This window comes from Nomascus leucogenys, chromosome 6 (genome assembly GCF_006542625.1).
Source record: "Nomascus leucogenys isolate Asia chromosome 6, Asia_NLE_v1, whole genome shotgun sequence".
Lineage (NCBI taxonomy): Eukaryota > Metazoa > Chordata > Mammalia > Primates > Hylobatidae > Nomascus > Nomascus leucogenys.
The window spans coordinates 33,126,125-33,153,103 of record NC_044386.1 but is presented as its reverse complement, the minus strand read 5'-3'; the positions used below and the strand labels follow the sequence as shown (position 1 = coordinate 33,153,103).

General features: G+C 35.4%; 2 protein-coding genes across 3 annotated transcripts in view; one reads left to right on the top strand and one right to left on the bottom strand.

The window, feature by feature from the left end:
• Nucleotides 1–19,531, top strand: part of NADK2 (NAD kinase 2, mitochondrial) — a 48,893-nt gene extending 29,362 nt beyond the window's left edge. Inside the window, exons 7-13 of one of the 2 annotated variants that reach the window (XM_012501693.2) lie at nucleotides 859–937; nucleotides 4,085–4,150; nucleotides 5,510–5,605; nucleotides 11,638–11,693; nucleotides 12,473–12,526; nucleotides 14,821–14,944; nucleotides 17,129–19,531. In XM_012501693.2, coding sequence (XP_012357147.1) covers nucleotides 859–937; nucleotides 4,085–4,150; nucleotides 5,510–5,605; nucleotides 11,638–11,693; nucleotides 12,473–12,526; nucleotides 14,821–14,944; nucleotides 17,129–17,267 — 614 coding nt within the window. In that variant the 3' untranslated portion in view covers nucleotides 17,268–19,531. The remainder of the gene's footprint in view (nucleotides 1–858; nucleotides 938–4,084; nucleotides 4,151–5,509; nucleotides 5,606–11,637; nucleotides 11,694–12,472; nucleotides 12,527–14,820; nucleotides 14,945–17,128) is intronic. The other variant, XM_003274348.4, reaches the window with a different exon arrangement.
• A 336-nt stretch (nucleotides 19,532–19,867) lies between these two features.
• SKP2 (S-phase kinase associated protein 2) overlaps nucleotides 19,868–26,979 on the bottom strand; it is a 41,907-nt gene continuing 34,795 nt past the window's right edge. Inside the window, exon 10 of the transcript XR_004030416.1 lies at nucleotides 19,868–20,898. The gene's annotated coding sequence lies outside the window, so the exon portion shown is untranslated. The remainder of the gene's footprint in view (nucleotides 20,899–26,979) is intronic.

Here is a 26,979-nt window from a genome sequence, read left to right as displayed (position 1 = left end):
AACATTAACTTAGTAGGAATTGTGGAAGAGACAGAAAAGTGAACTTGTCTGACAGAAAGCAAACTTGTCACAAGATGCTTGCCTAGTGGGAGATACTTGAGTCCAATAAATCTGATAGTTGTGACATTGAGGATACAGAGTTGCCATTTCCAGTTGGAAACTAATAAAAGAAGTAAAGGGAACCATTTGAAGGGGATAATCACAAATTTGAACCAGAAAGCACTGGGAATCCTTTGGAGGATTTTATATGATGGTGTAATGTTTAAGTAATTATGAAGGAAGATTACTTTAACTGTGCACACAACCTTATTGATTTAAAAAAAGAAAACATTTTTTAGGAGTTATGAAGGGGGATGTGGAAATATTCCTCCAACGCTGCTGTTGCTAAAAACACTCTTGAGGTTTCCTTATTTGGAAAAAAAAGTCTGATTTCTTAACATACCTGGTTTGGTTTCCATCATCCAAGCCATGCATGTCATTTGCTGCTTAAATCCAAAATAGTTCTCTTTTTAATTGGTAAGTTGTATCTCTGAAGCTTCCAAGATAAAATTAAGTGTAACAACAAGAATCTTTTGAGATGGATAAATATAGTTCATCACTCTTGAGAAATTGCTTCAAGAAGAATTAAGGTTTATTTTGCAGAGAGAGGGCCTTTATTACAGGTATAAGTTTAGGTTCCTTTAAGGTTTATATTGTGGATGCTTTAAGTAAAAGATAATTTAAATGTTAACTATATTAAAGTATGTGATTCTTTTAAAAACAAAAATATAAGAGTTGTAATGTTTTATAAAATTTTTATAACATTTCTAGAAATCAAGGAGCTATCTTGGATTTTTTTTTGTCTTAAATTACATGCAGGGTCTGAGGCTTCAGGACCCCAACTTCTGCCAGTGAGAGCACTAAATGAAGTCTTCATTGGGGAGAGTCTGTCATCCAGGTACTTTTAAACCTATGATCTTGAGCATGGAATTTAATGTTTTAGTGCTTTTGGATATTTATTCAGTTTCTACAACCTGGCTAAGATTTGTGAATAATATTTTGCAAGTAATGGCAGTTCATTATTTAATGAAATATTTCCAAAACCTTCATAGATGTTAATATGTATTAAGGGGAAAGAATATTCTATGACAAAAAAGTTTCTGAAACCCTAGATTAAATAAAGTTATTGTAGTGTGTCCCAGAGCCTTTAATCTGTTTATATAGATGCTTTATTATTTTTTTTTTTTGAGACTGAGTCTCACTCTGTCGCCCAGGCTGGATTGCAGTGGCGTGATCTTGGCTCACTTCAACCTCTGCCTCCCAGGTTCAAGCGATGAGCCTGCCTCAGCCTCCGGAGTAGCTGGGACTACAGGTGCATGCCACCACACCTAACTAATTTTTTATTTTTAGTAGAGATGGGGTTTCACCATTGTTGCGGGAAGTCAGGGACCCTGAACGGAGAGACTGGCTGAAGCCACGGCAGAAGAACATAAATTGTGAAGATTCAATGGACATTTATCAGTTCCCAAAATTAATACTTTTATAATTTCTTACACCTGTCTTTACTGCAATCTCTGAACATAAATTGTGAAGACTTCATGGACATTTATCACTTCCCCAATCAATACTCTTATAATTTCTTAAATATTGGGGGCTGGTTCCCCCGATACACCGTGTTGGCCAGGCTGGTCTCAAACTCCTGACCTCAGGTGATCTGCCTGCCTCGGCCTCCTAAAGTGCTGGGATTACAGGTGTGAGCCACTGCGCTTGGCCAGGTGCTTTATTAATGTTTTATTTTTATTCTTTAGAGATGGCATCTTACCATGTCTAAATGTTGCCCAGGTTGGCCTTTAAATCTGGATTCAAGCTATGCTCCTGCCTCAGCTTCCTGAGTAGCAGGGACTAGATGTGCATGTCACTGTTTCCAGCTTATAAATATTTAAGAGAGTAATATAGTAAGTATAAATTTGCAATTGATAGAAAACTTTTATAGGCAGTTCATATTAAAATTTCCTATTAGTGCTTCCTAAAGCTGATTTGTTTGCTTGCTTGTTTTTATAATTTGTTTGCTTGTTTTTATCTAGGATCCAATTAAGGATCACACATTGCATTTGGCCATCATGGCCTGTTAAATTTAAGAACACTTCCTTAGTTCCATCCTGTTTTGTCATCCATGATACTAATATTTTTGAATAATCTAAGTCAGTTGGATTGCAGAATATCCCTTATTTTAAATTTGTATGATTTTTTTTCATGTTAGATTCGGACTAGGCATTTTTGACAGAAATGCTCCATAGGTGATGTTGTATCCTTTTTAGTGTAACACATCATAAGGCAAGTGCATTGACAGTTCAAGATTGTAACCATTATTGCAAAAATTAAGGTTAATGTAGTTCCTCATTAGGAGTGTAAAAATGTGTGTGTTTCATTACTGGCAGAATCTGTTTTGTGGGACTTGAATATAACTTAGGCTTACATTATCAACATAATTTTTTTGCAAAACATTTTTGTGGAACACAGTGACGAGCTATAAAATGACTACTGTGATATAAAGTTAACTCTTGGTGGTACTTTAGAACCTGGCTTCTCATCCTTGTAGATGTAAGTAAATTAAGGGTAGAAGATTAGAGATGAGTTTTATTTGCTACTTTCCTGCTACTAGAACCATGTGAGTGGCCCTTTGAAGATTATGTTGTTGGATCCCTAGTTTACTAAGAGTTCCATAAATTCTGAAATTTTGTTTGCTGGAAGTCATATCCTTTCATAAGAACTTTAATTATAGTGAGAAAAATTTGTCTTAACTAAAAAAGATATTCACATTGTAGCCAATGACTCAACTCGGGTTGTGCTGAAAAAGAGTTGAAGTTTGATTCAGCGGAAGGGTTTGAACAGTTTTTTTGATTTGTAATTTGTTTATGTAATATTTAACAAAAATACATCATGCATGTGCTGTGTGTAATATGTGAGTCACTAGGGATGTAAAGATGAATAACAAAGATAGTGGTATATTAATTTTTTGGAGAGTAATACATAATTTTAAAAAGTTAAAAGTATAGTAAGGTATAAAAATATACTTTAACACAGCAAGACTTATGCTATATATAAAGTTTTCTCTTTTGCTACATATAAAGTTTGAAGCAATAGGGACATGAATTATAGATACTATGTGGTAGTTGAGAGAAGAAAGAAAATTTAACTCTACTGATACAATCTAGTCATTATTCTAAAGACATAAGATAGAGAAGAGAGGAAGAACTTTAAATGAGATTGGAGAAAGTCTACCTTAAATAAATGCAATGATTAAAATGTTTTGTGAGTTTATGCTTACGTCAGGGAAGCCATTTAATAGCTTATTTTATTCTGTTTGTGTATTTTAAAGGTAACTGCTGAGAGCTAGCTTTGCTTTATAATTTTGTACTTACTAAAAAATTAAATAACTTATAAATGGAGGAAAACTGGGAACAGTTGATAGATTTTGGGGGAGTTAGTGAAGTTTCTTGAGGGGATATTCAATCGAATGCTTTTATTTTCTGTGGCAGTAATGATCTGGTTGGTTTATCTCATAAATAACTGATGCTGCTGCTTTTTGTGTTCTTTGATGTCTCACCTTATGTTTTTACTAAGTAAGGACAGCAATGGATTGGCTTCTGATGCTGTTGAAAACAGTTTAACTACTGCAGGTATTAGAACTCACTTTTAAAGATTTTATGACATAGACTGTTAGGTAGAAAGGAAATGAACATTTATTGGATGCCTGCTATGTGTCAGGCACTGCATATATTGTGTATGCTATCTCATTTAATGCTCATAGCAACCCTGTGAGAAAGGTGGTTGTATTTATTAGTGACAAAATTGAGATTTGGAGAGTTCAAATAACTAGCCCAAGGTCATATAATTAGCTAGCATCAGAACTGTAACATAAACCCGGTGTTTCTGATTCTAGATCCTGTATTGAGGCTTCACTATGCTCTGAAAACTTAAGTGCCTTGCTTGGAAAATATGAAGTGCAGCAATATTATTCCTGCCTCATTTATAATGTTCTTAAATTTAAGAACATTTTAAAGGCCCAATTTTGTTTTCTTTTCTCCTATTTGTTCTAACCTAGAATGTCTTATTCTTGGGCTGTAGCAGTGGACAATTTAAGAAGAAGTATACCCACTCTAAAGGGACTGTGAGTTTTATTGCTGCCTTAAAAAAATAATTTCCCTGAAACAAAAATTCTATGAATTGACTAATCTCGATAAACTTGCATGTGAGAATGACACTAAATTTGCTCATTATTTTGGGCTGAGCATCTCTCACCTGACTGTACTTGTCTTTCTCTCTGCCTCTGCTTCTTTTCTACCCATGCCTCCTTACCTCTAATCTCTTATGTTTCTACTTGATTCTGGCATAGTAGCAGCCACTTCTATGGATTTGGCTGGCTTGTCTGTACATAATAGGCTCCTAATGTGTGTTTTCTAGGAATACATAACAAAGCTATGGAATAGATTAAATGTGAATGTTAGGCCTGCTTTTATTTTTAATAAGAAATTCTGACTATAGAGAAAATAGTGAAAAGGAGTTGTATTATGCAAAACCCTCACAAATTAAGAGATTACAGGATAAACTGTAAAGGTTAGAATAAGAGATAAATTATCCCTAGTGTTAGTGTTTGCAAGCATGTCCAGTAATTATTTTGAAAAGTTGTATTTTATTATGGTTTTATTGTAATTTTTTTATTTGCTGGAGAAAAAAATTCAGTGTTGATCAGTGACACCATTATTTTAAGATAGAGTTTACAAAATAGGCTTTTAGACATTTCAAAAGTTCTTTGAATAGTTACAAATCATTTATGTATTCATGGAGTTAAAGAATAGTGCCATTTTTGCTGGTGCCAGAAAACCCATTTGATTTCATATTAATGAAATATTTTAAGAAATATAAATCTCAAGAAATTTATAATTCTGGTTTATTTCTAGTTTTGTCCACTAATCCAGTATTGGTTGAGAATTTTCTTTACAGCTTTATTATCTAATCTCTGTTAGCTTACTACCAGTTCAAAAGGTACATTAGCATGTAACTTAAGAAACAAGAGTTTAGTAGAAACTATTAATAACTTTAAGAATTAGAACCAGCTTTAAAATATATCAAGGACTAGCTACCAAGAATGAAACTCGCATAGAATAGTGTTTTTTTTTTTTTGGATTCTGAAATGAGGCTCTGTATATGTTAGATTCCATAAGAGCAAAAGCACAATGCTAGCTAAAAATTTGCAAGAAGCTCCTATTTGAAATATTAAAGTATTGACAGAAAGGAATATATAAATCAGACAGGCATGCAGACATGTAGTTTTTTTGGTTTTTTTTTAATTTCTTCTAACTTTTTCACTTAATCAGTATTGGAATTAGCATCATGATGTGTGTGCCTACTAAGTCAAGTATTTCTTGGGTAAGCTGACTTACTTAAGATTTCCTTAGTTCTGAAGAAGACTATCTTATTTACCGTGAACCTTACGCTCAGCAAACAGTTTTATATTCTCAATTCACAGGGCTTCCTACTATGAGATTTCAGTTGATGATGGTCCATGGGAAAAACAGAAGAGTTCAGGGCTCAATTTGTGTACTGGAACAGGATCAAAGGCCTGGTGAGTAACTTGGGATGTTGCTTATCAAGTTTTGTGAAATACTTTTAGTAATGTAATATATTGGCACATCTAAGGCCTGTAATATGCAAGAGGTGTCCTGGTGGTGTTATGTAGGTAGGCCAAGTTTCTGTTTCATTCATCATTTGGGTCTGGTAGTCCTGCCTTGACTTCTTGGATTACAGTTACAGCCTGAATTTGGTCATTATTGAGCACTAGGTTTGTAAAGGAAAGGAAATGAGAAGTGGTTTTGGGACTATCTTTTCTTAAAAATGAAAAATATTTTAAATAACTATAAGGAAATGAATACAAAGTACAACAAAAAAAAATAGGCTGGAGGTTTGTATATTAAAAGCCTAACTGGAGATAACCTGGTGCATCCTATGTCCTGTTTACTCTATAACCTCCCTCTGGGTACGTCTACTTCTTAGTACATTCCACACAGATGCCTCCCAAACATACCTTTTCTCCTGAGTACAAACTCATATTCTAAAATTACATGCCAGATAGCATGTTAGTAGCACTTCAGATTCAACAGATTCAGAACTGAATTTATTGTCTTCAGTTTTTCTATTTGTGTTCTTTATATTGATGAATGCCACCAGCATTTACCCTGACTCCATGCTGTAGAGAAAAAAAGCAAAACATGATTTCTCAAAATCTTGTTCTTACCTTTGGAGTCTTCCATTCCTCATTCTCCCCTCTATATATCCCAGTCTCTAAATCCTGTTAATTGTACTTCTGAAGTCTTAGTCCACTTTTTTGGGTTTCTACTGCTGCTGCTTTGGTCCAAGCCTGTACCTTTTTAGTGAATATTCTTTGTGCCTCACCTTTTATTCTTCAGGCTGTCATCTGTACTACAACAGAGTAATATTCCTTTTTTTTTAACTTTAAAAAAAAATTATTATACTTTAAGTTCTAGGGTACATGTGCACAATATGCAGGTTTGTTACATAGGTATACATGTGCCATGTTGGTTTGGTGCACCCATCAACTCCTCATTTACATTAGGTATTTCTCCTAATGCCATCCCTCCCCCAGTCTCCCACCCCACAAAAGGCCCCCGTGTGTGATGTTCCCCTCCCTGTGTCCATGTGTTCTGATTGTTCAGCTGCTACTTATGAGTGAGAACATGCGGTGTTTGGTTTTCTGTCCTTGAGATATTTTGCTGAGAATGATGGTTTCCAGCTTCATCCATGTCCCTACAAAGGACATTAACTCATTCTTTTTTATGGCTGCATAGTATTCCATGGTATATATGTGCCACATTTTCTTTATCCAGTCTGTTACTGGTGGACATTTGGGTTGGTTCCAAGTCTTTGCTATTGTGAATAGTGCCACAATAAATACACATGTGCATGTGTCTTTATAGTAGCATGATTTATAATCCTTTGGGTATATACCCAGTAATGGGATGGCTGGGTCAAATGGTATTTCTAGTTCTAGATCCTTGAGGAATCGCCACACTGTCTTCCACAATGGTTGAACTAATTTACGCTCCCACTAACAGTGTAAAAGTGTTCGTATTTCTCCACATCCTTTCCAGCATCTACAACAGAGTAATATTTCTAAAATGTAGATAAATCTCTCTTCTCTGCCTTATAACTTTCATTGACCTCTGTCCAGATTGCTTAATCGGTCATTTGAGGCCCTTTAACATATGACCTTAGTGATCTTATTGGCCTTATTCTTGCCCTACCCTTACCCCCACCTATGGCACACTAGAATTGGCACAGCTACTTGCAATTCTCAGCACACTTTTTGTTCTCGCTTGGCTTTTTATTTTTGCTCAGTGCAACTTCTTCCTCCTTGAATGCCTGAACACTCCACTTTCTATCCACTGGCTGAAAATCCAGTCTTGAAATGTCATTCTCTTTAGCAAATCTTTAACACTCACCCGTTTCATAAAGACAGTGAATTAATCATTTTTATCCTTCCCTAACACTTTTTCTCATAGCACTATTATAGCCGTTATTACATTATTAGTTATCTAATATGCTAGTACCCAGCTAGTTAAAGCAACTTTATGGATTTGGGATGGTGACTAGAGGGTTTTTTTTTTTTTTTCCTGCTTAATCTTTTGTATGCACAGTACCTTATATATATTCACTTAAAAAATATTTTTTGAGTAAATGACTATATGCTCACAATTGTATATAGCTAAAACAATGCTTATCAAACTTTTAAATTTGGATAGTTTAATTTAGAGTTTTATTTCCTACTTGTTTAACATGACTTCTTAAACTATTTTATTATGAAAAATTTTTAATATGTGTAAGAGTGACAAAATAGTTTAATGAATCCCCACATACCATTAGCTAGTCTCAGTAATTATCATCAACACATGCCCAATCTTGTTACCTCTGTACCCCTATCTATCTACTTTTGTCCTATTTATTTTGAAGTTATTTTCAAATACCATATCATTTAATTCATAAGTATTCAATAAAAAAACTTAGCCAAATAGTCTTTTGGAAAAAATAAGAAGTATCATTTAAAAAGATAGGTTAATAACTTGTTTTCCTCAGGGCCAGTGAAAGGAACATTTCTAAAATGAATTTTCCAATAATTTTGTGGAAAAAACTTAATCCTTTAATATGTTATAAAATTATTTTGTAACCATCCCATAGATTAAATTGAAAATATTACAATTAACAGCTTTCATTTATGATGATAGTATTTTTCCTGTTGAACATGCTATGCTACTTGTTGAAAACTAGAGTGAAATTAGAAATAGAAATGGAAATTTCTGTTAGAAATAGAGATTATCTTTACCCAGTATTCTTACCATAAAAAATGGGCAAAGTGGTATAACTGAAAAGAGTACTGGCCTGCAAGTTAAGAGACCTGATTAAACCACGGACTAGCTTTACAACTATGTACAAATTTCCTTGTCTGCAAAATGCAGGAATTGGAACTGATAAAATAGTAAGATTACTTTGCCTTCTGAACTTCTGTGATTCTGTATGTTTATTTTTTATGCATTGTAATACAAGCTATCAGTTATATAGCCCCTGCTACTTTGTACTGTGCTAGGTACTTTTATATATTAACTAATCCTTTTAGAAATCCTGGAAGAAAGTAGTAGCATTCCCATTTTATAAAGGAGTAACTTAAGGGTTAGCAAGGATAAATATTTAGGCCAAAGTTATACAAGAAGAGTCAGAACCTGGATATAAGCACAGGTGTGCTGTACTACAAAATCAGTGCCTTTTTCACTGTCATTACTGCTTGTGCTGCTTCACAAGGGAAGGTCAATTTTTAAATGGAGAGGGAGAGGGGTTCTGAGCTGTCTATAGAGGTCACATAGTTGAAAGAAAAGACACTAGGTTGTACTGAAGAATTATCAAGATAAATTTGCTAATTAATCTCAGTGAAGTAGTGCTTCTGCTAGAGGCAATGGGGCTTCTGTTTGGGGAGGGGTGTAATTTTGATAGATTTTGATAGTTCAAGTTTTCAACCTTTCGGAGCATAAGGAATGACAGCCACTACAATGCTTTTAAAACATTCCTTGCCTCCCACATGTACCCAGTAGTTGAGTCCTGTGTTGATGTTGCATTTCGATAAGTATGGGTTAGACTAAAATCTCAGCCTTCTCTATGTTGCTTGTTAAAGTCTTCTGTTATTTCCTGTGCTCTAGTATAAAAGTCTTTCTCACAAGCTATACTATCCCTGCCACCTTGGTTGCTCAGTCTCTTCTCTACCAAGCCTCATGCAGCTTGCTTGCATCTAACATGTTCTCCCCTCTTCCGTTACTGATGATTCTTTTGCTATGATTGTAATTCCCATTCATCTTTTGTCCTTTTCGCTTCAAAAGATGTAGGAAGAGAAGAGAAGCCTAGGAGCCAGAGGAGCTGGGGAAAAGCTGTATATTTCTATACATTAATAATTTTTGTTTTTATCATACTACCATCTCTGAGCACATTTTTGTTCCAAGCTAATTAGGTGATCTTGTTTAAATTCTCACAAATACTCTGGAAGTAGGTGATTTTATTTTCATAAGTAGAATCCAAAAAGTTTCATAAGTTAATTGACTTTCCCAAAGCTATGTGGCTAATAAATGGTGAAGTCGTGATTTAAATTTTAAACCTATCTGTAAACCATAGGCCTCTGAAGAATCACTGGAAAGAAAAGATTAGGATAGTCTGTTTTTCTCTCTTTTAATTCTTGATAGAGAGGGGCTTGTTTTTTTATATGAAATTATTTAATTAGTCTTTGCTTTCAATATGAAATGTGGAAATGTATGACTCACGGTAAGCTATTTGTTATAAAAGATAAACCACCAATCTCAGTGGCCTAACACAGTATAAGTCTATTTCTTGTTCTTGTAAAGTCTGCAGTGAGTATTCCTGATTGGCAAGTGGCTCCCTGTAAGTGATTATTCAAGGAGCCAGAGTTCTTCCATCACATGGCTCTACCACCTTCTAAACATAGCTCCTCTGGTTGCTCTGCTACAGAAGGTGGAAGAGCATGGAGGGTCCCCATGGGAGGCTCTGAGCCAGGCTTTGAAGTATTGTTTATCATGTCCACTCTGACTCCATTAGCTACAACTCAGTCCCATGACTATATGGCATGAAGAACTAGAAAATATAACCTATGCGTTCAGGAAGAAAAACAGGTTTGGGGAATAGTTATTCCGTCTCTGCATCTCCAAAAATTCTTCCACAAGAGACAGGATATAGGGGTGGTATTACACAGCAAATGTCTCTGAATTGTCCCATTATCATGTCAGTTCTCTGTTCAGTGGGGAATAAGGTTTACTCCATACACCCATACACCGGGAGAAATACTACCGAGCCAGATCACCATATGTTTCAATTAGTTTCTTCTTAAGATTGTTCTCAGTCCTTTTTCTCCATACATGCTGCCCTACCAGACTTAATTAAGGATGAAGATGTGTGTTCAGGAGATGGAGCTTTAGTAGTTGATGAAGATATGATACTCAGTTTGTCTTCCAGTTTGGTAGTAGAGGTTATGTCTGATTTTAAATGAGAACTCTTAGAATGGTGAAGGTTGTAGACCTAAGAAAAAAATTCTCATGTTTTTGCATTTCTCCAAACATGAAGGGTACAGGGTTAGCAGGTATAAGAGTATCTCTTACTCTCACTCCCCCAAAAAGTTACGAGCCACTAATTTAGATTTAGAGTTGTGTTGACTCATATGTTACTCCTATTCCTTGGGATTATATATTGAGATCATGTATGAAGAGTTATGAGGCAGTAGAAGAATTCAAAATTACTGGGAGTATTTTTTTTTAAAAAACAACCTTTTCTTAGTGATCTTTATAGACCCCAGGAGAGAACTATTTTGAAAAGTTATCCATGTTTGTATTAATGCTTGCAATTAAAATTGTAATTTTAATTGCACATGTAAAAGATTTCTTACCTTCAAGGAAACTATTTTATAATTTAAAGAATACTTGCCTAGGTTAAAAAGTACAAAAGGGTATACAGCAAAAAGCTAGTCTCCCTTTCATTTCATATCTCTAGTGCTTATCTCTAGATTCATACTATATATATATATTTTGTTTTTAAAATGAAACAACATATACACTATATGATGCCTTTTATTTTTTAACTTAATATTTTGGTTATCCTTACATATCAGCACATATATTTGTATTATTTTTAATATCAATGAGTAGCTATAATTTATTTAATCAGCTTTCTATGGGTACATATTTGAGTTGTTTTGCTGTTATAAACAGCATTTCAGCTAATATTTTTGTACCTATCTTTGTGTATTATAGATGGAGGTATATTTTAGGTTAAGTTACTAGATTGAAGAATATGTTCATTTTAATTTTGATAGTGCATAATTGCTCTCCAACTGCAATATCTCTTTTCCCATCAATGTATGAGAATACTTGTCTCATCACACCCATACTAGTACATTATTTACCAGTTTTTAACTTTGTTCATTTAGAACTTTCTCCAATTTCTAAGAATTTTCTATGTTTTAAGTAGGTTATTCCTTTTTAATTTTTAGCATGTTTTTAGAATTAAAACTAAGAATTATGTGATTTCTGTTTCTAGGTCATTCAATATTAACAGAGTTGCAACTCAGGCTGTAGAAGATGTTTTAAATATTGGTGAGTACCAAAACAGCTATTAGAGTAGTCCCCTCTTATCCGCAGGGGACATGTTCCAGAACCCCCAGTGAATGATGAAACCTTGGATACTACCAAACCCTTATACTATGCATTAATTTCTTTTTCCTTCTTCACAATATCACTGATAGAAGATTCATATATCTGATTGTAAATCTTAGCAACCTCAGCATATGACCTTTTTCTTTGAGAACTTTGACCTGTTCATGTAAAGGAAGCATTTTATGGCTTCTCTTTGGCATATCTGATTTGCCGACATCACTACTTGTGCCTTGGGGCCGTTATTAAGTTAAATAAGGGCGACTTGAACACAAGCACTATGATACCATGACAGTCGATCTAATAACCAAGTCAGCTACTAAGTGACTAATGGGCCAGTAGTATGTACAGCATGGATAAGCTGGACAAAAGGATGACTCATATCCCAGGTGGGTTAGAGCAGGACTGCGGGAGATTTCACCATGCTACTCAGAATGATGTGCAATTTGAAACATGAATTGTTGATTTCTATAATTTTCCATGTAATATTTTTGTATTATGGTTGTCTGCCCGTAACTGAAACTTGAAGAAAGCAAAATCATGGAAAGCAAAAGTGCTAATAAGGGTGAGGGGGGGCTACTGTTTATTTATGATAATATGCTATATAATGTATACATGTTATTTTATATTAGCTATTATGTTACATAATAACATATATATATATATATATTTATAACACATATACATTTTAAGCATACTTTCTCCCTTTCCTTTTTCAACAGCAAAACGACAAGGAAATTTGAGTCTTCCATTGAACAGAGAATTGGTAGAGAAAGGTCAGTGACAAATGGTAATAATCACTAACAGTTTAGTTCTGTTTCAGTTTTAAGGATGATAGTGTGAAGTGTTGTTTAATTAGCAAAGTACTGTTTTTTTACTCAGACATGCTTTTAATACAATATCCCCTTAAATGTCTTTAAGCAACATAAAGATTAAAGTTGGACTTTTGTTGTGATTTTTAGTCAACCCTGAAATATAACTCTTAAGTCAAAGCAGTATAACTGCAAACATGTCCTGGGGCATAGGGAATTACAGAAAAATCCTTATCTCACAAATAGGAAATGCATAGCTAAATTCAGTATGCCATTAATATCCTCTGAATGAGATGGAATTCACTGAGCTATGTGTGCATATCTTCTTATTCACTCAAATATTCTTTTTAACATTCTTCTCCCTAGTTTTGCCTGATTACCTCACGATTCCTGTAAGAGAATTAGTGCTGTTAGAGAAAGAATACTTATGAAGAAATCTGAAATCGTAGGTTCCATTTCCAGATCTACTACATCAGCTGTGAAACTTGGGCAAGGCTATGATCCTCTACAGTTGTAAAAAGAGGGGTTAAAGTAGATCATCTAGCTGGTGTTTCTAGAAGTTCTTCAAATGTATTCTTTAAATTCTGTTTAAAACAATTTAAGTTTTTAAACTGAAAAACACATTCATTTGATTTGCATATCAGATTGTAACACACTGAAGTCTACTATCTACCAGGATCATTCTTGTACACACCTCAAAGCTTTTTTGGCTATCTCCATTGAAGGATATCCTAAAATTTCAAGCTAGATTATTTTTTATAAAACCACAAACCCAAATGTGTTTAAAGTTACATCTACCTACCTATGTATTTTCTCAACATATATGGCAAAAAATATATAGACACAAAGTGAATATTGACACATGTAAGACTGCAACTGTCATCCATAAACACAAATGCTTGGATTTGAGTTATCAGAACAGCCTCATTCTCATTGGTTACCTTAAAATGAGTTAGCAATATCTTTTAACCTGATACAATATTTGAACAGTGTCAGTTTATCTTTATTGTTAGGTTTCCACATAAGAAGACCTCCTTTGTTGGGGGGACAGTTTGCCTCTAAAATAGTTTGAAAAAAGAAGCAAATCTCTCAAGCCCCGTTCAGCCTTCTAAAATGGATTCTGGTCTCCTTCACTCAATTTGAGACCTACAAGATTATTTTAATCATGGTTCATGAATTAGCACCAGCAGTAAATCTGTATCAGAGGAAAGTTAGGTATATATAGTAATTGCTTCTTAATTATATAATTCAACTTAAAAAATAATATATATAAAATAACTGAAATTCATGTCAGGTATGTATATAAATTAAGGATGTATATATATTAATTTATATAACTATATATATATAAAACATCTGTGACTTTTAAGAAACATACCAAAGCTTTACTTTAATGAATAGCATTCCTTTCAAGATTTGACTATCATCAGAAGCAACAGTGAATGCCAGTGATGCAATCACTGTTACAGACATTTATGAAATTACTCTTGAAATTTCCTTCAGAGCTAGCATGCTTTTTTGTGGTGTGTTCCCATGAAGCCAAATTTTTATTTTTGTGGGTGAATTAGATTTTTTTTAAAGCCAGTAATTCAAATGAAACTTTCATAAATAAGGTAGATTATCTGACAGTCTTTTAATTTTTTTAATGTAGTACTTAACTTTCAAGCCTGATATCTTTCTGGTTTTCTCAACCAATTTGTGCTTTGTATTCCAGCCCTCATGTACCTCTTGATTAGAGAGAAAGCAGGTCCCAAAGATTTCTAGAAAATACATTGAGGAATGGGGGTGTATTGAAGAAAGGATATTGCCTGTCATTGTTTGAGACTGCGTTTTATATCAAGGCTGTTTGCTTATTATCATCATTACGAGCTATTTGACGTGGTATTTTGGAAAGAACTTGGTAGGGCAATATGGCAACTCAAGTTCCTTTTTTGAGTGCATCTATCTAATTCCTCTATTGTTTAATTACAAGCTTTGAAGTTAGTGTTTTTTTTTTTTCTTTTTCCCCAGTTGTACCTATTTCTACTGTATTGTGGGTGATGTATGTTTCTGTGGGCAAATCATGGTACCTAATTCTTATTTATAAGGTTTTTTGTTACTGTGTTTTAATGGAATATGTGTTATGAGTTTCAAGAAACTTGTTCCTAAATAGACTTTTGGAACACAGTTTTAAATGGGGGATGGCATCTATTTTTTGTTTTGCCCTTCTCAGAAGTGACCATCTTTTATTGAGTGTGCTAATTTTTTTTTCTTTGTAGTAACAAATGAATATAATGAATCACTGCTCTACAGTCCGGAAGAACCAAAAATACTTTTCAGTATTCGAGAACCAATAGCAAATAGAGTTTTTTCAAGCAGTCGTCAGCGTTGTTTCTCCTCAAAGTAAGCATCCTCGATCTGACTTCTGTTTTCATTCCTTTCATTGTTACAAAGCACACTTGGTTTGAAAACTATTTAATTTCATTAAATTTGCTCATTCAAACTTAATCTAGCAGCAAAAGTAGAACCTGTGAAAGTAACAAGGTATCATGCTAACCTGGCTAAAATCATATTTTCTTTTACACTTATTGTGCCATTTTAGAGAAGCTAAAACTTAAGTGACTAGAAAGGGTACAGTTATTTATTTCAGTGATTTGTTGGTTTTTTAAAAATGAACGAAGACACAATAATTGTAAAAGAAGCTGAACAGAAAGCCCCTTCTTTTTTTCAGAAGCTGTAGAATAAAAACACAATAAACACTGATAGAAAACTTAGATTGCATAGCAATAAACCTTTAGAATGGTATTCATTCCTTTTAGGTTTTCCCTAAAAGTGACCTCCCACCTATTGAATTTGCTTCATTTTGTTTTTGGGGAGAGAGGATATAAAAAAGTGGATGTAATTTCTTATTTTGTAAAGGTTCCCCAATTTTCCAAATTAACAAGAAAATCTAAAATTCAGAGAAAATGTCATCTATCTCATGGCAAGCAGAAAACAGCTTAAGCAATTACAAATTGCTGACCTTAGTGTACATATTTTCTTTTTATAGACATACAATTAATTTTTTCCCCAGGTTAGACACAAATAAGGAAATTTATCTTAACATTCATGTTGTCATTTGAGAGTTAATTTGATTAATCCACAGATCTGTATTTAAGTTTTTGCTAATAGGAGAATAGCTTTGTGATTTTGACAGTTGGAAAAGATTTCTTAAACATGTCATAAAAAGCACCATAACAACAAAAGATTGACAAATTGAACCACACTGGAAGTAAGAACTGCCAGTAATCAAAAGATACCATTAAGAAAACAAAAAGGCAGAGCGAGAAAGATATTTTCAGGACCTATATCCAGCAATGGGCTCATAGACAGAATATTTAGTATATAAAAATTCCTACTGACAATAAGAAAAAGGCAGGCAACGTGATAGAAAAATGGCCAAAGTCAGGCATTTCACAAAAGGTGATATTCACATGGCTAATAAACACAAAAAACATGATTGACCTTATTATTCATCTGGGAAATGCTACCATATACACCCACCAGAATGGCTAAAGCACCAATTGTTGGCAAGGAGGAGCAACTACAATTTTCTATATATTCCTAAATTTCTGTTAGGAATATATAGCTTGGAAAATTGTTTGGCAATTACCTAGCAAACCTGTACATAGCATACACAGTGATCCAATAATTCCCCTTTGAAGTATATATCCAAAAGAAATGTATGCACCAACAGAAGTATGTGCACAAAGACATTCAAGAATATTCATAGCAGCTCTACTCCCAATAGCCAAAAACCCAAATGTCCATGAATAGTAGAAGAGAGATATAAATTTTGGTTTTAATATAACAGAAGTGATTTCATACAGCATTAAAAATGAACACACTACTATTACTATTACACGTAATAATATGGCTGAATTTCACAAGCATACTATTGAGGAAAAGACAGGCACCACTGTGCATATTATATTCTTCTATTTATATAAAGCTCAAGAACAGACAAAGCTATTACTACTGCAGTGATAGAAATTAGGAAGGTGGGTATGCTTGAGGAGGGAGCAGGGATAGTGACTGGGAGAAGGCAGTGAGGGAGCTTCCGGCAAGCTGGGTAACAGTTGATTCCTGAGTTGGGGTAAGTGTGTTCACTGAACTGTACATTAATCATCTGGGTGTATACCTGTATACATAATTACATGTACCCAACTCTTCTGTATATGTGTGTTATACTTAAGTAAAAATTTTAAGTACAAATTTTACATGAAAATAGTTAACACTCTTATTCAATACTTAATATTTATAATGTTAGTAATTCAGCATTTAATCATATGAAAACAGCCTGTGAGTTCAGTCAGGTCTGCACTTCTTTACTGCTAAATGCTTGAGCGAATGGTGCCATCCTGAACATTTACGTTTTGAGACCTTCATAATATACCCATGTATTTACATAGTCACTAATTTTCTCATATCAGAGAACAACTTGATTTTTAAAATGGAGGCCAAATGATCTGCTAGGTTAAAATTCAGGATTAAAATAACCTATTAAGAAAACTATTACTATTTAATGAGATATTTCCTTCTGCCTAGGGTTTGTGTTCGTTCTCGTTGTTGGGATGCCTGTATGGTTGTGGATGGAGGAACTTCTTTTGAGTTCAATGATGGTGCAATTGCTTCGATGATGATCAATAAAGAAGATGAGCTTCGAACTGTGCTTCTAGAACAGTGAAGGATTTCCTCATGACAAATTTTGATTACTGGAGAGAATATTTTTACTTCAGAAACAGACTGCCAGTCGTAAAATGACATTTTTTGGTTATTGTTGAGACTGCTTGCCCGTGGGCTCAGAAGTGAGATTTGCATTATTCTTCTGTTGGATTCTGATAGAAAAAAAGACATTCACTGTATAAGAAAATGGATAGACTGAACTAATTAGAATTGATACCAGTGAAATTTTTATATTGCTTACAATCGGTAACCAAGAGTGCTGATATCTTTTTAAATTTAGAGGGGCAGGCTTAAATAAAGGACTAAATACTTAGGATTTGAAACTTAACTGTATAAGTGTGTTTTCCTTCCCTTTCCTCCTAATTGTGGGATTGTCAGAACTGAACACATATCATTTGATTAGCGCATATTTTTTATAGTACCTGAATTAAGATTTTAAAATAATTTTCAAGACAGAGAATTTTGATAAATCCTGACATTGACCTAATTGACATAGGTAAATATGTTTGTATATGTGCCAAGAATTTTCTAATTTCAGAACACAATGATGATGTTATGACTATTGATTTAAAAATTTCAAATAATTTTTGAAATTATAGATGAATGCTTTCATTTGAGTTTCATTCTGTAATTTCAGCAGTTCTGGGTGAAATACAGATAGCAGAACAAATCATGATGCTGTTACAAATGTATTAGTTATCCAATAAGTGTTTTAAGTCAATTTTTTAAAAATGATATGAGTCTTACAGGTTTCTTCCATCTTTAAAATGCTCAAACATAGATTCAGGGACTAAAAGGATGAACAGATTAGACATTTTCTATTAGGAGTTTGGTAAAATATTGTAAAAATGTCTTCACCTGTGTTAGGAGTATTATCAGAAAGAATGGATTCTTTAATAAATATGTAAAACACAGTAGTTTTGGAATTGCCTTCCTTAGTATTGTGGTTTTCACCTAGCTTATATTCCAAGATTTACAGAATAGCTTTTAGGATAAAATGTTAAGACTTTTCTTTTTTTTTCCCCCCATGAGAATTCCTTTATTTTTGGAGGAAATTATTATCTAATTCTTGATCTACTTATAAGTAATCCTAGAATTTTTGCCAAAAGATCCTGTCGTTGCATAATGAAACAGTTGGTATTCTCGTGCCATCGTTCAAAGTCATGTGTTTCTTTCATTTGGTGCTGAAAATTTCTGTTCAATCATTGACAAATATTTATTGAACACCCACTCTGTGCCATGTACTACCACGTCAGGTGCTGGATATGTTGATGAATGAAACAGACTCTATCCTTATACAATTTGAGTCTTGTGGGCTCAGAAGTAAATTCTGTGAAAGCTGGACGGATAGTCAAATTGAGTGCTCTTAGTTTTGCCAATATTTAACATGTTCTTATCAATTTTTTAAAATAAATGTTAACGTACAAAGTTAATCTAGGTTTTGATGTATATCCAGAGAATACATTTTTCTTTAAGTATCTGCATAGACATTCATAGCAAAGAATTTATGACACATCAGATAGAAATACATTAAAATGTAGTATTTTCCCAGAGCTTGATCTGGCTTTTTTTTTTTTTTTTTGATATATATAAGATACCACTTTAAAGAAGCTCCATACTGTAGAACCTCCCCTAACAGGCTTAAAATACCTTTTTTTTTTTTTTTTTTTTTTTTTTTGAGAACGGAGTCTTGCTTTGTCGCCCAGATCATGCAGTAGCATGATCTCGGCTCTGCAACCTCCATCTCCCAGGTTCAAGCGATTCTCCTGCCTTAGCCTCCTAAGTAGCTGAGATTACAGGCATGCACCACTATACCTGGCTAATTTTTTGTATTTTTAGTAGAGATGGGGTTTCACCATGCTGGTCAGGCTGGTCTCGAACTCCTGACCTTGTGATCTGCCTGCCTCGGCCTCCCAGTGCTGGGATTACAGGCATGAGCCACCATGCCCGGCCTTAAAATGCCTTCTTAAAGAAAAAATGCCAACTCCATCCTTAATCTCAAGGAAATCTGATTGTCCAAATAGATCTGTTAATATGTAACATATTAATAGGTAACTTGCTGTGTAAAATTATAAGCCATATTTTAAAAGGTTTTAAAAATACTTAATATGCTCCATTTGTGATGTAATTTCTAACATTTCTGCTCTGTGATGGGGATTTATTTGTAAGAATAAGAGGCAAAGGAATGTTAGCATAGCAAAAATGTGTTTGAATGAGTTAACCTTTTAATGGCAACTCTATATGAATAAAATTACACCACTGTTACCTCTTCTTTTTAACATTTCTTATTTCCCTAACTCTCAAGGGGTCACTCTTTGAAAACTAGTTTTCACAAAATGTTATGTTTCAGAAGTGTTTCCCCATTGCTGTGTATTATTATTCTGTGCCCTGTTGACGTCATTCACTGTTAACATTTGACATAGAATGATTAGTTATTAAATCAGGGTGAAGTGCTTACCTGGTCAATGTAGGCTGTTCAGATAATTTTGACTTAATATTTTTTATATTCCTTGTATATTTACATTCATGGCCCCTGTACATTAAATCATATTACATGTTTTACTACATTGATTTCACTTTTTAATAAGCAGAAAGATAGAGCCAGGTAACACATTTTTATTGTAAAATATCCACTTAAGTTGAAAAAGTTGTCAAATACAAGTTTAAGGATACGTTATATATTTTGCTCGGTTGTGAAAATAATGTACTTTAGAATTTAAATCACTTAAATTCAATTGTACCAATATTATTTATGCATCCTTATACTTAAGAATAACATCTACTAAGACAATTATGCAAAAAAGATCCCAGAGATAATGCAACACCTAAATAATATAATGGTGGGGGAGATATGAGTAAATGTACTAATGAATTGCCTAACTAAAGAACAGTTCAATTTTATTTTTTCAGAGGCATTTTATTCTTGACTTTAACATTAAAAGTACTCAAGGGATTGGGGCATAAGTCAGTGAAAAGGCTTATTAAGTTTTCTACATTAAGATATGAAGAGTTTTTAAGTCTTACGGGGTTTAAGACTTTTTTTTAAAGAGTATCACTGACTAAACGAGCTAAAAGTAGAAAAGCATATTTTAAGTGTTAATCTAAATACCTTAAATATAGTGATTTTAATGCTCAAAATTACAATTTAGATATTCTGGTATTTAGAGAAATGTAAAAATACCAGCATTTTAGTATTTAGATTTGCTAAAACATAATAACTCAAAGCAGTTATGTTTTGAGTTATCCATAATATTAGTACAGGCTTTTAGGGCTTTGACTTGTATCTTGAAGGGTTAGTCTCTTGGTGAAGAAAACTTTGACTTTCTGGGATATTTGGCTAGGTGGGGAGGAATAGTAAAGAAAGAGGAGGTTGTCATCTTGCTTGTTCCATGGTTAGGGTATGCAGTGACAAGAGGTTTCTTTCTAGTTTGCCCAGTCTCTAGACTACTTGCCTTTGTTTCCTCATAGGCTCTGCATCTTCTCCTGGGCTGTTGTATCCTGCACATTGTAGATGGTCAATAAATGTTGAAGTGTAATTGGGTTCACCAGGATAGGACACAAGCACTTTATCCAGAAATAAAGTTTTGCACTTGGCCAGTGTCCCTCATGTCTCTGGAGCTTGTGGATAGGGTCTATTAGGAATCAAGAGCCCAAGAGCAGGTAAAGTGACAGCAGTGAAAATGAAACGGGTATGTATCTGAATAGAAGAACAGGATATTACTTATCAAGTGTCTCCTGGCTAAAAAAAAAAAAAGAACTTGATGATAACAAGCCTCTGGAGCACTGACACTATTGACATTTTGTCCAGACAATTCTTTGTTGTAGGGGGCTTTCCTGTTTTAGGATGGTTAGCAGCATCCTTAGCCTCTATTGCCTATATGCCAATAGCACTTCTCTTGTAACCATCAAAAATGTCTTCAGATGTTACCAAGTATCTCCTGGGTGGGGGAAAATCACCCCTGGTCTAGAGCTTTTTGTTGCTAGATCTAACCACCAGTCTATGGGAAAAGGGGAAAGATTAACCTATCACTCCAGGGATAGATGCAAAATTCAGAATGTAGAACACAGGGCAGATAACATAGTTTCTTCAATAAATAAGTTACAAGCAAATAAAGGAAGAAACCCTAAGTTTAAGATTTAGAGAATTTAAATCAAATGCAGTATGTACACCACGTTTGGATCCTGAGCAAAATAAACCCATTGAAGAAAACACAAGACAACTGAGGAATTGTCAACACCGTCTTGATATACGTCAGGATTCATGCAGGAGAATCCCTATCTTTTAGAGATATATACCAAAATAGTTATGATATTATGGGTCTGGGTTTTGCTTCAAAATTACCTGTATTGGAGGGGAATGGTTGAGATCATGGATTAAGTGAGATTGGCCAGGAATCAATGACTGTTGAAACTGGAAGATGGGGTCCATCATATTTTTTATTTTTATTTTTTTGCGTATGTTTGACGTTTTTCATCATTAAAAGGCATAGTGGTGATAGGACCAATACAATTGGGTGATATTCAAGAATCACCATTCTACCATTCGAATGGAAGGGTTCAAAAGGAACAGAATTCCTGGAAGGCCTCTGGGCATACAGTGAACATTCAAATAGTTTCTGAATGACAATAAAACACATAGTATAACCTGATCAAATATATTTAAAAAATGCTGCCAGCTGACTTTTATTGATAATACTCCTTTGTGACTTGAATTCAAATGTTTTGTAAATATATTACTACTGGAAGCACTTTAAGGATAACAAGCCTGGCGAGGTGGTTCCAAGATAGCCAAATACGAACAGCTCCAGTCTACATGTAGCTCCCAGCGTGAGCAACACAGAATACGGGTGATTTCTCCATTTCCAACTGGGGTACCGGGTTCATGTCACTGGGGGTGTCAGACAGTGGGCGCAGGACAGTGGGTGCAGCCCACGAAGCATGAGCTGAAGCAGGGTGAGGCACCGCCTCATGTGGGAAGCGCGAGGGGTGAGGGAATTAAGGGAAGCTGTGACAGATGGCACCTGGAAAATCAGGCCATTCCCACCCTAATACTGTGCTTTTCCAATGGTGTTAACAAATGGCACACCGGGAGATTATATCCCACGCCTGGCTTAGAGGGTCCCATGCCCACGGAACCTTGCTCATTGCTAGCACAGCAGTCTGAGATCGAACTGCAAGGCGGCAGCAAGGCTGGGGGAAGGGCGCCTGCCATTGCTGAGGCTTGAGTGGGTAAACAAAGCAGCCAGGAAGCTCAAACTGGGTGGAGCCCACTGCAGCTCAAGGAGGCATGCCTGCCTCTGTAGACTCCACCTCTGGGGGCAGGGCATAGCCAAACAAAAGGCAGCAGAAACCTCTGCAGACTTAAATGTCCCTGTCTGACAGCTTTGAAGAGAGTAGTGGTTCTCCCAGCACGGAGTTTGAGATCTGAGATTGGACAGAATGCCTCCTCAAGTGGGTCCCTGACCCCTGAGTAGCCTAACTGGGAGGCACACCCCAGTAGGGGCAGACTGACACCTCACACGGCCAGGTACCCCTCTGAGACGAAACTTCTAGAGGAACGATCAGGCAGCAACATTTGCTGTTCGCGATATTCGCTGTTCTGCAGCCTCTGCTGCTGATACCCAGGCAAACAGCATCTGGAGTGGACCTCCAGCAAACTCCAACAGACCTGCAGCTGAGGGTCCTGACTGTTAGAAGGAAAACTAACAGAAAGGACATCCATACCAAAAACCCATCTGTACATCACCATCATCAAAGATCAAAGGTAGATAAAACCACAAAGATGGGGAAAAAACAGCAGAAAAGCTGAAAATTCTAAAAATCAGAGCACCTCTCCCCCTCCAAAGGAACAAAGCTCCTCAACAGCAATGGAACAAAGCTGGATGGAGAAAGACTTTGACAAGTTGAGAGAAGAAGGCTTCAGACGATCAAACTTCTCCGAGCTAAAGGAAGAAGTTTGAACCACGGCAAAGAAGCTAAAAACCTTGAAAAAAGATTAGACGAATGGATAACTAGAATAACCAATGCAGAGAAGTCCTTAAATGACCTGATGGAGCTGAAAACCACAGCACGAGAACGACATGACGAATGCACAAGCTTCAGTAGCCAATTCGATCAACTGGAAGAAAGGGTATCAGTGATTGAAGATCAAATGAATGAATAGAGAAGTTTAGAGAAATAAGAGTAAAAACAAAGCCTCCAAGAAATATAGGACTATGTGAAAAGACCAAATCTATGTATGATTGGTGTACCTGAAAGTGACCGGGAGAACGGAACCAAGTTGGAAAACACTGCTGGATATTATCCAGGAGAACTTCCCCAACTGAGAAAGGCAGGCCAACATTCAAATTTAGGAAATACAGAGAACACCACAAAGATACTCCTCGAGAAGAGCAACCCGAAGGCACATAATTGTCAGATTCACCAAGGTTGAAATGAAGGAAAAAATGTTAAGGGGAGCCAGAGAGAAAGGTCAGGTTACCCACAAAGGGAAGCCCATTAGACTAACAGTGGATCTCTCGGCAGAAACTCTACAAGCCAGAAGAGAGTGGGGGCCAATATTCAACATTCTTAAAGAAAATAATTTTCAACCCAGAATCTCATATCCAGCCAAAGTAAGCTTCATAAGTGAAGGAGAAATAAAATCCTTTACAGACAAGCAAATGCTGAGAGATTTTTCTCACCACCAGGCCTGCCCTAAAAGAGCTCCTAAAGGAAACACTAAACATGGAAAGGAACAACCGCTACCAGCCACTGCAAAAACATGCCAAATTGTAAAGACCATCAATGATAGAAAGAAATTGCATCAACTAATGAGCAAAATAACCAGCTAACATCATAATGACAGGATCAAATTCACACATAACAATATTAACCTTACATGTAAATGGACTAAATGCTCCAATTAAAAGACACGGACTGGCAAATTGGATAAAGAGTCAAGACCCATCAGTGTGCTGTATTTAGGAGACCCATCTCACGTGCAGAGACACACATAGGCTCAAAATAAAGGGATGCAGGAAGAGCTACCAAGCAAATGGAAAACAAAAAAAGGCAGGTGTTGCAATCCTAGTCTCTGATAAAACAGACTTTACACCAACAAAGATCAAAAGAGACAAGGCCATTATACAATGGTAAAGGGATCAATTCAACAAGAAGAGCTAACTATCATAAATATATATGCACCCAATACAGGAGCACCCAGATTCATAAAGGAAGTCCTTAGAGACCTACAAAGAGACTTAGACTCCCACACAATAATAATGGGAGACTTTAACACCCCACTGTCAACATTAGACAGATCAATGAGACAGAAAGTTAACAAGGATATCCAGGAATTGAACTCAGCTCTGCACCAAGTGGACCTAATAGACATCTACAGAACTCTCCACCCCAAATCAACAGAATATACATTCTTCTCAGCACCACATTGCACGTATTCCAAAATTGACCACATAGTTGGAAGTAAAGCACTCCTCAGCAAATGTAAAAGAACAGAAATTATAACAAACTGTCTCTCAGACCACAGTGCAATCAAACTAGAACTCAGGATTAAGAAACTCACTCAAAACTGCTCAACTACATGGAAATTGAACAACCTGCTCCTGAATGACTACTGGGTACATAACGAAATGAAGGCAGAAATAAAGATATTCTTTGAAATGAATAAGAACAAAGACACAACATATCAGAATCTCTGGTACATTTACAGCAGTGTGTAGAGGGAAATTTATAGCACTAAATGCCCACAAGAGAAAGCAGGAAAGATCTAAAATTGATACCTTAACATCACAATTGAAAGAACTAGAGAAGCAAGAGCAAACATTCAAAAGCTACCAGAAAGCAAGAAATAACTAAGATCAGAGCAGAATTGAAGGAGATAGAGACACAAAAAACCCTTCAAAAAATCAATGAATCCAGGAGCTGGCTTTTTTGAAAAGATCAACAAAATTGATAGACCACTAGCAAGACTAACAAAGAAGAAAAGAGAGAAGAATCAAATAAACGCAATAAAAAATGATAAAGAGGATATCACCACTGATCCCACAGAAATACAAACTACCATCAGAGAATACTATAAACACCTCTATGCAAATAAACTAGAACATCTAGAAGAAATGGATAAATTCCTCAACACATACACCCTCCCAAGACTAAACGAGAAGAACTTGAATCCCTGAACAGACCAATAGCAGGCTCTGAAATTGAGGCAATAATTAATAGCCTACCAACCAAAAAAAGTCCAAGACCAGATAGATTTACAGCCAAATTCTACTAGAGGTACAAGGAGGAGCTGGTACCATTCCATCTGAAACTATTCCAATCAATAGAAAAAGAGGGAATCCTCCCTAACTCATTTTATGAGGCCAGCATCATCCTGATACCAAAGCCTGGCAGAGACACAACAAAAAAAAGAGAACTTTAGACCAATATCCCTGATGAATACCGATGCAAAAATCCTCAATAAAATATTGGCAAACTGAATCCAGCAGCACATCAAAAAGCTTATCCACCATGATCAAGTGGGCCTCATCCCTGGGATGCAAGGCTGGTTCAAAATATGCAAATCAATAAATGTAATCCAGCATATAAACAACACCAAAGACAAAAACCACATGATTATCTCAATAGATGCAGAAAAGGCCTTTGACAAAATTCAACAGCCCTTCATGCTAAAAACTCAATAGGGTATTGATTGGGCGTATCTCAAAATAGTAAGAGCTATTTATGAGAAACCCACAGCCAATATCATACTGAATGGGCAAAAACTGGAAGCATTCCCTTTGAAAACTGGCACAAGACAGGAATGCCCTCTCTCACCACTCCTATTCAACATAGTGTTGGAAGTTCTGGCCAGGGCAATCAGGAAGTAGAAAGAAATAAAGCATATTCAATTAGGAAAAGAGGAAGTCAAATTGTCCCTTTTTGCAGATGACATGATTGTATATTTAGAAAACCCCATCGTCTCAGCCCCAAATCTCCTTAAGCTGATAAGTAACTTCAGCAAAGTCTCAGGATACAAAATCAATGTGCAAAAATCACAAGCATTCTTATACACCAATAACAGACACACAAAGAGTCAAATCATGAGTGAACTCCCATTCACAATTGCTTCAAAGAGAATAAAATACCTAGGAATCCAACTTACAAGGGATGTGAAGGACCTCTTCAAGGAGAACTACAAACCACTGCTCAACGAAATAAAAGAGGACACAAACAAATGGAAGAACATCCCATGCTCATGGATAGGAAGAATCAATATCGTGAAAATGGCCATACTGCCCAAGGTAATTTATAGATTTAATGCCATCCCCATCAAGCTAGCAATGACTTTCTTCACAGAATTGGAAAAAACTATTTTAAAGTTCATATGGAACCAAAACAGAGCCCGTATTGCCAAGACAATCCTAAGCAAAAAGAACAAAGCTGGAGGCATCACGCTACCTGACTTCAAACTACACAAGACTACAGTAACCAAAACAGCATGGTACTGGTACCAAAACAGAGATATAGACCAATGGAACAGAACAGAGCCCTCAGAAATAATACCACACATGTATAACCATCTGATCTTTGACAAACCTGACAGAAACAAGAAATGGGGAAAGGATTCCCTATTTAATAAATGGTGCTGGGAAAACTGGCTAGCCATATGTAGAAAGCTGAAACTGGATCCCTTCCTTATACCTTATACAAAAATTAATTCAAGATGA